The sequence below is a fragment of the Spermophilus citellus genome (genome assembly GCF_964194105.1).
Source record: "Spermophilus citellus genome assembly, chromosome: 17".
NCBI lineage: Eukaryota > Metazoa > Chordata > Mammalia > Rodentia > Sciuridae > Spermophilus > Spermophilus citellus.
Window position 1 is genome coordinate 36,606,753 of NC_138199.1, and position 12,045 is coordinate 36,618,797.

General features: G+C 34.8%; 1 protein-coding gene across 2 annotated transcripts in view; it reads right to left on the reverse strand.

The window, feature by feature from the left end:
- Positions 1-1,941: 1,941 nt before the first annotated feature.
- The window catches only part of CCT6B (chaperonin containing TCP1 subunit 6B), a 50,592-nt gene continuing 40,488 nt past the window's right edge, over positions 1,942-12,045 (reverse strand). Inside the window, exons 10-14 of one of the 2 annotated variants that reach the window (XM_081271091.1) lie at positions 11,797-11,944; positions 5,746-5,879; positions 4,922-5,024; positions 4,152-4,224; positions 1,942-3,646 (exon numbers count right to left, since the gene is read on the reverse strand). In XM_081271091.1, the coding sequence (XP_081127217.1) occupies positions 3,574-3,646; positions 4,152-4,224; positions 4,922-5,024; positions 5,746-5,879; positions 11,797-11,944 (531 nt within the window). In that variant the 3' untranslated portion in view covers positions 1,942-3,573. The remainder of the gene's footprint in view (positions 3,647-4,151; positions 4,225-4,921; positions 5,025-5,745; positions 5,880-11,796; positions 11,945-12,045) is intronic. The other variant, XM_081271092.1, reaches the window with a different exon arrangement.

A 12,045-nucleotide genomic window follows, 5' to 3' on the forward strand; every position in this document is an offset into this window, starting at 1 on the left:
GGGGTGGGAGGGGAAGGAAGGGGGCATGGGGTAATTAATGAATGTTGGATGTGATGATCATTATTATCCAAAGTACAGGTAGGAAGATACAAATTGGTGTGAATATACTTTGTATACAACCGGAGATATGAAAAATTGTGCTCTAAATGTGTAATAAAAATCATAATGCATTCCTCTGTCATATATAAAGAAAGAAGAAAAAATAAAGTGATATGTACCAGTAAAAAAATAAATAAGTAAAAATGTTTGCTAAAAAAAAAGATAACAGTGGAGATGAACAGAAATTGAATCCTTGTATATTGCTGGTGGGTATGTAAAATGTGTGATAATTACCCCCAATATTAAAAACAGAAATTACCATATGATCCATCAATTCCACTTGTGGGCATATATTCAAAAGAACCGAAAGCAGAAAATGTGCTCTGCTCAGGGATGCTATATGAAATTGAAACCCTAGGTCTACACCATGCTCAAGTGTGGATGATGAAATTATAATACCTGAAGTTTAAAAAAAAAAGGGTAAAAGTAAGTGCTATGCTTTATAAATTGCCAATGAGAGTGCAGAAAACAATGGACTAATTTTTGAAAAGTGCTGAGAAAAAAACAACAGAACTCAGAATTCTCTGCGCAGGTAAATTAGCAATGAAAATAGTAAGGCACAATAAAGAATTTTTTGAGGGAAACAGACCTACACAAGAAGGATTAAAGATACATACGTGAGGGTGTATGTATGTGTGTGTGTGTGTGTGTGTATATATATATATATATATATATATATATATATATATATATATACACTTACATACACACACAAATATATGTGTATACATATATATGTATATATAATATATATAATATGTTATCTTTTTATAATGTTTATCTTACATATATATGTAAGATATATAATGTATATATCTAGAGAAAGTGAAAAATAAAGTGTTATATTTTGGTTGTGAGGATTCCCCCAAGAGCTCATGTGTGAGACAATGCAAGAGGATTTAGAGGAGAAATGACTGGATTATGAGAGCCTTAACCCAATCAGTGAATTAACCCCTATTGGGGATGAACTGAGTGGTAACGGAAGGCAGGTAGGGTATGGCTGGAGGAGGTGGGTCCCTGGGGGGCGCGCCTTTGGGGTATTCGTTTTGTATCTGCTCAGTGGAGTTTCTCTCCCCCTTCCTGATCATCATGCTTCCATCCACTACACTCTTCCTCCCTGATGTCCTGCCGCACCTTGAACCCCAAGGAATGGGGCTGCCTGTCTATGGACTGAGACCTCTGAAACCATGAGCCCCCAAGTAAACTTGTCCTCTGCTAAAATTGTTCTTGTCAGGTCTTTTAGTCACAGCAGCGAAAAAGCTGACAAAAGCAGAAAGTGAGCCCAAAAAGAAGAAAATAGTTGCAAGAAAGGTACTATTGAACAAAGAAATTAATAAACATGAAAAACCCAATAGGAACTGACTTTATAAAACAATAATTATTATTATAAGACTAATTTAGGGAATTTAAAAACAAAATGGAACTAAAATACTGAATAAGAAAACACAAGCCAGGCACATACATGCCTGTAATCCCAGGTACTAGGGAGGCTGAAGCAGGAGGATTGTGAGTTCAAACCTAGCCTCAGCAACTCAGTGAGACCTTGTCTCAAAATTAAAAATAAAAAGAGCTGGGGATGTAACTCAGTGGTAGAGTGCCCCCGGTTCAACCCCTAGTGGAATTAAGTGGAAAATAAAAGCAGCAAAACCATATCTACAGGATAACTACTTACACTTTTCAAGCCAAAAAAGAATATTTTACACTGTCCCAGATATTTGCACATATATTAAAAACAAAAAAAAATGCACAGGGGTCAAAGATTACCTCTAGGGGTAAAGGATAGGAAAAGCAAATGATGGGGTATGAGTGGTTAAAGATGATGCTTTAATTAACATTCACACTTTAATTTCTTAAAAAGAAAATCAAAAACAAACATGGCAAAATGTTACTATTGATTAAAGCTAGGTAAAGGGTACAAAGTGTTTATTATTTGCTCTCCTTTTTCTACATTTTAAATGTTTCCTAATTTAAACATTTTATATAGAAAAGGTCCAGCAATATGCATGGTATGTCCATTTTAAAAGTCCTATACTACAGAATAAGGCATAAGGTTTAAAAAGGAGATCTTTGTTTATAATAAAAAGTTAAAAATAGAATTATATTATTTATAAACATAAAATTTATAATAGAAATAGGATATTGTTTGATTTATTTTCAAAATAAATTGAAGTGAAACCATACAATGAAATGCCATGTAAGACAGTTCAGAAGTGTAATTATTGACTTGGAAAGATATTGACAACATTTCAAGTGAAAAAAAAATGACTATAAAATTATAGGTGTTAAATTAGGGGAAACCTACATGCACAAATAGATCAAAGATCCATTAATGTACCTACCATATTTTAATCCCTTAGACCCATGAAAAGTTAACCAAAAGGAACCTAATAACAATTAAAAAGTATAATAGATTAATTCTCGAGTTTGGAACATGAAAGATATTACTGTAATCCTATATAAGGGGAATGAAGGGAAGGGAGAGGGATGGGAGGAAAGATAGTAGAGTGAATCAGACATAACTTTCCTATGTTCATATATGAATACATGATCAGTGTAACTCCACGTCACGTACAACTACAAGAATGGGAAGTTATGGGCTGAGGTTGTGGCTCAGTGGTACAGCGCTTGCCTAGAATGTGTGAGACACTGGGTTTGATTCTCAATACCACATATAAATAAATAAATAATAAAGGTCCATGAACAACTAAAAAATAACTTTAAAAAAGAATGGGAAATTATTATACTCAATGTATGTGTAATATGTCAAAATACATTCTACTGTCATGCACAACTAAAAAGAACAAAAAACAGTGGCATTCAAAGCCCAAAACAATTATTTTAAAGAATTGATGCTAACAATATCCACCTTTTCAGATGAAAGTACTTCATTATATATTCAGATCTGAATTAGCACAGTAACCTAAGTTGTTGATCACACATAAAATCAAATACACAAAAGAGCCAGGTAAAATATAAGATATCTATTAAATAAATACCAGGTAATGTAAATCAATGCAATCCATAAAGTGATGCTATATTTATAAAAGGAAAGAGTGGCAACAAGAATTTACTGAAGGACTTTCAAGACAGTAAAACAGTTTGTCTTACTACCTTTATACCCTCTGATAAATGGGGAATTTATTTAGATTCTAAAACCTGTGCTGCATATTTGAATAATTAAAAGTTATCCCAAAATATCTAACAATCATAATAAATTCTATTTTATAAAAATTGCAATAGCTTACGAAACACAGAGTAAGGAGTTAGGACTCTGAAAAAAATATTTCCATTATATCCTTTTACTGTGAAAACATTTCTTGGGCTCTTTATAACTTGATGATCTTTGAGACAATTTAAACCATAATATATAAGCTACATTTATTTTGTAAAAATTAAGAATGGCCCATGCTATCCCACAACAGTTGAATGTCAGATGCCCTGAATTGTCTTCCAGAAGAGTTGGGTTTCATTTCATCACCCTTTGAGAGAAGACATCCCAGCTCGCATAATTTCATCAACCAGGAGAATGTTGGTGGCAATCACTGTGCTACGGGAAGAGATGAGAATGAGTAAAGCCTCTACCCTGTGCTTATCCTTCCCCAGAAACCTGCAGCTATGAAGCACTTTTGCCTTCAATTATGTTAGTGTGAGATTTTACAAGGCAAAGCTATTATAAATAAAATCATGCTTTGTATCACAATTCAACTCCTTCGCTGATAAGGTGGAAGATTGATTTATATTCCTGAAAAACTAGGCTTATTGTTAAGCACATGGTTTGATTTTCCACACAATGCAGATGGTACTATTTCAGAGAAGTTTGCTCTTTCCTTTCCCCTTCAGACAGTGAGATTAACCTTTCCTACAGCTAATACTGCTACAACCAAAATATAAAAGGGAATGTAAAATTATAGAAGCTAGTTTTAATAACTGGGTCATACGTTCTCAAATGCTTGACAATTTTTCCACTGTATGGTCACAAAAATAATAGAAATATTTTAATGTTATCAATTATACACTTAATGATACTTCTTTTTATGTTACTACCAACTTACCAAGAGTGAAGAAGTTGTTTTTTCACACAATAATTATCCCAAACTCCTGTATCTGCTGGTACCATTGACTCCCCTGCAAAGTAAACATACACACACACACACACACACACACACACACACAATTATATATATGTATATATATATATATTCTTTTTTTTTTAAACAGTGCTGGGGATTGAACTCAGAGCCTTGCTCATGGTTCAGTGTAGGCAAGTGATATGCAAGTGCTCTACCACTGAGCTACAACCCCAGCTTCAAATAAAACATTTAAATACTATGCTGTAATCAATCAGTGTTGATTGGTATAGTCTAACAATATTTAATACTACTTTTGTCAGAGTCATCAATGACCTCCATGTTGTTAAATCCAGTGGTCAATTTCCAGGCCTCATCCAGCAGCAGAATTTAACACAGCTGATAACACCCTCTTGTATTTTGTCCTCCAGGACACCACACTCTCCTATTTTTCTTTCTTTTGTACTAATGGTTCCTTTTCCCTGAGCTTTTAATGTTGGAGTACTCAAAGGTTCAATCCATTATTCTTCTCTTCTTTCTCTGCACTTACCCCCAAGGTGACCTCATCCAGTTTCCTAGATTTAAACGGTACAACCTCATGACTCTGGATGTTTTAAGAGATCTAAAAGTAAACTAGAGGCATCCAATATTTAAGTACTAAATTCACCCAAACACCCACCCTTACTATAAGATCTGGATCAATGAAGAATATCTTCTTTCTTTATTAAGCAATTAATTTTTCTTCAGTTTCTTACCTGTATTCAAATCTATGCCAACCAGTTGCTTTGATTCTGAATGCTCAGCCTGAATTTTTACTAGTGTTTCCTGCAAGTCATAACCAGAATTCTGAGCCAGAACCTTTATGAATAAAAATAATAATAAATACATGTGTTAAATACCTTTACATATATATTTTAACACCAAATATAAAAGTAATTCACTATTAGTCTTTTGAAAATATATCCACAATAGAGTAATCATTTCCTTTTGAAGAATTCCATCCTTAAACTACATCAAAATATTGTCTATTTAGTAGTGTTTTTATTTATTTAAGCATTTCCCCTATGCAACTCACACTAAATTCTGAGGACACTCGAGTTCCCTCACCCCATTAATTTCCTTTCTTGAAAAAATTCTTTTAAATGTGGAAAAAAGGAGAATAGTATTCTTTCTCTAGTCCGCTAGCCACATGTCCCTCAATTTCTCCTAGCCACTTGCCAAAGAAAGCATATTTGCAGCCCCTTTTTGTCCCTCATCTTCAGGAGGACAGCCATGACCTGTGGTAACAGAGAGAGAGACACCCACACTCCAAAACAGGCTCATGTCAAGGTGGTCCCCAACAAATGGCTGATAAAGCTACCAAGAAAATAATCTGGCTATTTCATGAACCTCCTAAAAGGATCTGAGCTATTATCCCAAAAGTTTCCCTGCTTGAGTTGTAAAATATATAAAACTGTGTGAGGATTTACAAATCAGTACCTGTCTTTCTCCTCTGCTAACTGTTCAACAGTATGGACAATATGCAATTAAACATCTTTAGATCTAACCAGTTATTATTTGGCCAGTAGAATGGTTGTACCTTGGGAATAATGAGTAAGGCATCAGCAAAAGCTTGGACTCCAAGACGAGCTCTTCCCTTTACACTGTGCTTGTGCTTAACAAGAGCTTCAGCTATTGCCACTTCAACTGCACCAGCCCCTGGAACCACACAACCTATCCAAGGAAAAAATGATTGGCAAGATACACCATATAGAAAAAGAGAGGAAGAGGAAAACGCAATCAGCCATGCAAACATGATCTATTACCTTGCCTACCCCTACAATATTTTTAAGTATATATAGAAGTCAAATAAATCACACAGCTGAGCAATTAGTTGTCCCACAAAGCATTATGAAGTTAAATAATTAAGCAGGGTAGCGCTGGAGTTGTGGCTTAGTGGTAGAGCACTTGCCTAGCATGGGTGAGCACTGGATTTGATTCTAAGCACCATATATAAATAAATAAAATAAAGGTCCATCAATAACTAATATTTTAAAAAAATAATAATTAAGCATGGTATAGATAAATGGCTATAAACATCTATTTTCTGGCAAATAAATTGTAGATTTTTTTTCACTTTCACCTTATTCTTCTATGACTTCATGGAAAAGGTAGCTATTCATAATTTATAGTAGCAGGTAATTATAATATCTGATTTGAAAACTTTTTAGGCCAAAATACTTTGGGCAGAGTTTTGGGGTTGAAATTCTTGAGACTCAATGAAGTATTTGTTTTTTGCATTAGAGCAGAACCCAAACTACTGTTGTCTCCAGAGGGGTACTTCAGCTTGGAGCCATCCATGCTCTTAACATTTGTCACAGAAAAAAATGGCAGGATGAGTCAATAAGTGAGGCACAGGTAAGGATTTCTTTATGGACAACAAAGAAATTCACATTCAGAGGAACTGTGGGCAATCCTCACCTCTCAGGAGTTTAACACCAAATATAAAAGTAATTCACTATTGGTCTTGTGAAAATACATCCAAAATACAGGTGATGTGGCCAGATTTGGGGGGCAGCAGTGGGGTGGCATCCTAAGTAGATGAACCACTGTTAAAATTTTGTTGATTTGGAAAATGTTTAAAAATATTTTTGGAGATAAATCTGTGGCAACCAAATTTCTTGGCAACTACTCTGTACCTGGAGGTCAGAATATTCTTCTTTGATCAAATATCCTTAGATATAATTACCTGTAGGAAAAGTGTACAAGTTCCTCATGTGGGTAGCACTTAACCACTAAGCCACATCCCAAGCCTTTTTCTATTTTTTTTTTTTTTTTTTTACTTTGAGGCCTCTACCTCGAGATCCCCCTACCTCAACATCCCCAGTCACTGGGATTACAGATCACCTCACCCAGCTGGACAACTGATTTTTAATAAAGATACAAAGGGAATCTGGTGGTGAAACGTGTTCTTTTCAAGAAATGGGGCTAAAACAATTTAACACACGTGAAAAAAATGAGCATGGATCCATATCCTGAACTATATACAAAAATTAACTTGAAATGAATCATAGACGTACTGCTTCCTGATTGTCGTGTCCTGAACTGCTTTCCTCTACCATACCCTTCCACCACAATGTGCTGTGCCTCATCTCTGGCCCACAACAATGGAGTTGGCCACCTAGGACTGACACCTCTGAAATGAAGGCCACTCCGACATAGATAGATGGATAGATAGATAGATTGATTGATTGATAATATTTTAGTCCTGATGAAGACTTACAATTTGTCATCAAAAGGCAGCCATGGAGGGCTGGGGTTCGGGCTCAGTGGTAGAGCACTCGCCTAGCACGTGCAAGGCCCTGGGTTCCATCCTAGCACCATGTAACAATAAATAAATAAAATAAAGGCATTGTGTCCAACTACAACTAAAAAATAAATGTTAAAAAAAAAAAAAGGCAGCCACGGATCTCTGCTACAAAGCAGTGTCTGTTAAACACCTTCCCCACTGCCATTAGGAAGGCAGCAGAGCTATTCTCTGAAATGAATAACTTCACATTCAAAAGAGGTTTCAAAAGACGCTGGGAACTAAATAGATTAAGATGAACTGAAGACACAGAAAACCGGTATGTTTACAGAATAAGCAGTTTTAGTCATTTAATGTTATAATAAATGTATTTGGCTGTGACGTGCTGCTCTCCCATGAAGCACCATGAAAGAAAGAAATCAAGCAAGCAAGTAAGCAAAGACCAAATGTAAACCTTAAGACAATAACACTTTAAAAAGAAAAAATAATAAGAGAAATTTTGTGACCCTAGGTTAGGTAAATATTTCTTAGATACCACACCACAAATATAATCTGTGAAAGAAAGAAAACAGATCTTAGACCTCCTCAAAATTAAGAACTTCCGTTTGAAACACACTCTTTAGAGAATAACAAGCTATGGGCAGAGAAGGATAAAACTCTACAGATCATATATCTGACAAAGTACTTGAATCTATAACATAAAAGAACTTTTAAACTCAACAATCTAATTTTCAAAAAGGACAAAAAATTGAACAGAAACCTTATGAAGGATACATGGATAACAAGCACATAAAAAGATGTTCAACATCAATAATCATTGGGAAATGCACATTAAAACCCTAATTTGTTTGTTTGTTTAATATTCAAAAGGCTAAAACAGTCTATCATATCAAGTATTGATGAGAATAACAGGAATGTTCATACACTGATGATGGGTGTAATGTAAAGGTTACAAAACAGTTTGTCAATTTCTAAAAAATTAAATAAATACCTATCATAGCCATTGGATTCCTAGGCATTTATCCAAGAAAAATGAACACACATATCCGTAAAACACTTATTCATGGCAGCTATATTTGTAATAGCCAAGAACTGGAACTAACTAAATTCCATTAACAGGTGAATGGATAAATTATAGTATATTCACACAAAGGAATCCTATTTAACAATAAAACAGAATCAACTACAGAAAGATAAAATACTTCAAAATAATTAATTAGTATCAAAGAAGTTATACTAAGGGCTGGGGTTGTAGCTCAGTGGTAGATCATTTGCCTAGCATGTGTGAGGCACTGGGTTCGATTCTCAGCACTGCATATAAATAAATGAATAAAATTAAGGCCCATCAACATCTAAAAAAATATTTTAAAACAGAAGCTATCATAAAACAAGAGAACAGGGGCTGGGGTTGTGTCTCAATGGTAGAGCACCTGCCTTGCATATGTGAGGCACTGGGTTAGATTCTCAGCACCGCATATAAATAAATGAATAAAATAAAGGTCTGTCAACAACTAAAAAAAATTTAAAAATAAATAAAACAAGAGAACATACTATATTATTGCATTCATATAAAGTATTACAGAAGGCAAACTCATCTGTAACAACAGAAAGCAGACCAGTGAATGCCTGGAGATGGGGTGGCATGGGGAGAAGCAGAGGGAGGAATTATCAATAGGCACTGAGGAACCTTTTTGGGGTGACGGATATGTTTATTATCTCAACTGAGATGATGATCAGGGGTGTTCACTTTAAATATGTGCGATTCCTTATGTCAATTATATCTTAATAAAATTCTTTAAAAAATAAGTGGTTGAAGTGATAAAGAAAAATACTAGTTTATTCATCCATCTATGTATTCTAAATTCTAAGAATTGAATGTAACTACCAAAGGCTTCAAGAGTCTATCAAAAGTAACTACAAAAATTGGGTATGCTGGTGCATGCCTGTAATCCTAGTGACTTGGGAGGCTAAAGCAGGAGTATCTCCACATTTGAAGTCAGCCTGGGCAACTTAGTATGACCCTGTCTTAAACTAAAATAATAAAAAGGGTTATAGATGTAGCTCAGTGCTAAAGTGCCCCTGGGTTCAATCCCCAAAATAGCAACAACATTTTTCTGACTATAAAAAGCAGCCAGTGACCCATATATAAAGCCCTATATTATTTCCAATTAGGAACTAATATATTTTCTCATTTTTTAGTAATGAAATCTATGTATATTCTGGTAACTTAAATATTAATAGTGATTCATAGTGGTTAAATATTAACATTGTTATATTTGCTATTATTTATATTCTTTTCTCTAGGTTCTAACTTTCCACTTCAACTTTAATTTTACATTATTTCATATCTGTTTCTGCTTATCAAACAAATCTAACCATTATTTATGTTTCTTATCTTTCTTACATGCCATAAAATTCAACCTCTTAGAGTGTACTTTTCAGTATTTTAAAAAATATATTGCCGGGCGTGGTGGCGCATGCCTAAATCCCAGCGGCTTAGGAAGCTGAGGCAGAAGATCACAGCCTCACCAACTTAGCAAGGCCCAAAGCAACTCAGTGAGACCCTGTCTCTAAATAAAATACAAAAAAGGGCTGGGGATGTTGCTCAGTGGTTAAGTGCCCCTGAGTTCAATCCCTGGTGCCAATATATATATATATATATATATATATATATATATATATATATATATATATATATTTACAAGACATTGCAATCAGGCTGGGGTGGTGGCTCAATGGTAAAGCATTTGCCTAGCATGTGTGAAGTACTGGGTTCGTTTCTCAGCACCACATGTAAATAAATAAAATAAAAGTTGTCCATTGACAACTAAAAAATATTTTTAAAAAAAAGACTGCAATCATCACCACTAATTTCAGAACATTTCAGCATCCCTCCTCCACAAAAAAAAATCCCTGTGCCCATTAGCAATCACTCTTCTCCCCTTCCCAGTCCTTGGCAATCATTAATCTCCTTTTTGTCTATATGCATTTGTCTTTCTTGGACATTTCACATAAATGAAAGCATATAGGAGGATTTTGTATCTGGATTCTTTGACCTAGCAATGTTTTCAAGGTTCATCCATGTTGTAATATATATCAGTACTTTATAATACTCTTATCATGAAATTACCACATTTTTTATCCATTTATCAGCCAATGCACATTTGGATTGTTTCCATGTTTAGCTATTTTGAATAATGCTGCCATGAACATTTGTGTGCAAGTTTTTGTGTGAACATGTTTTCAACCCTCTTACATATATCCCTAAGACTTGTTCGGTCATACAGTAACTACATGTTTAATTTTTTGAGGAACTACATATCTTCCAACACTTTCCATTAGCAATGCATTCAGTTTCCAGTTTCTCTACATTCTGTCAACACAATCTTGTCCAGCTTTTTTATTATACCCATCTTAGAGGTTGAGAAAGAGTACCTCTCTGTGGTTTTGATTTTCATCTCCCTAATGACTGGTGATGTTGAACATCTTTTCATGTGCCTATCATCCTACTTTAAATAAAATTATCTACCCCAAATCCTTTTCAGAAGAAAGTCGGTTATAAATTATTAATAAATAATAAATGCTAATATTCCTTCCTAATTTTTTCATAAAATAATACTGCAACTGAAGTAACAGAATGAATTTTAACTATAAAAATTTTCATGCTTTTAAAAATAAACTTCTAAGGCTGGGGCTGTAGGTCAGTGGCAGAGCACTTGCCTAGCACGTGTGAGGCACTGGGTTTGATTCTCAGCACCACATAAAAATAAATAAAGGCATACTTTCCAGCTATAACTACAAAAAAATTAATAAAATACAATTAGACTTCTAAAAATAGTGACATTATATCATTAAGTCGAGTACTTTTTCATTTCATAAACTAATTAGGGAGGACAGCAGAATATTAAGAATATTTCAAAGGAAAAATCTGTGTTTTTTTTGGGGGGGCGTTGCATACCGGGGATTGAACTCAGGGGCACTCAACCACTGAGCCACATCCCCAGCCCTATTTTGTATTTTTTTTAGAGACAGGGTCTCACTGAGTGGCGTAGCACCTCACTTTTGCTGAGGCTGGCTTTGAACTCAAGATCCTCCTGCCTCAGCCTCCTGAGCTGCTGGGATTACAGGCATGCACCACTGTGCCCAGCAGGAAAAAATATTTACAACCCAAACAACACAAAAATATTGTAAAAATTGTAAAAATATTTACAACCCAAACAATTTCCAAAGTGAAATGAAAAAATAGTAACAACTCTTTTCTTTTAAAATACCATATATATCATGACAGATTTACTACTAATTAAAAAATATGTGAGGTCCATATCCATCACAAAAAGACCTTACCATCTTCAATGGCATTTTTGATGGCACGAAGTCCATCTCTTAGGGCATCCTTGATTTGTGTAAGAGTATGCTTATTTGGTCCTTTGACCAACAAGGTGACAGAGCGAGGGTTAACACAGTCCTCAATAAAAGTGAACTTTTCTTCACCCTAAAGAATGACACAAGAATTTCAGGCTGGGGATGTAGCTCAGGGATAGAATGCTTGTGGAGCATGTGTGAGACCCTAGGTTCCATCCTCAGCACCCCCCT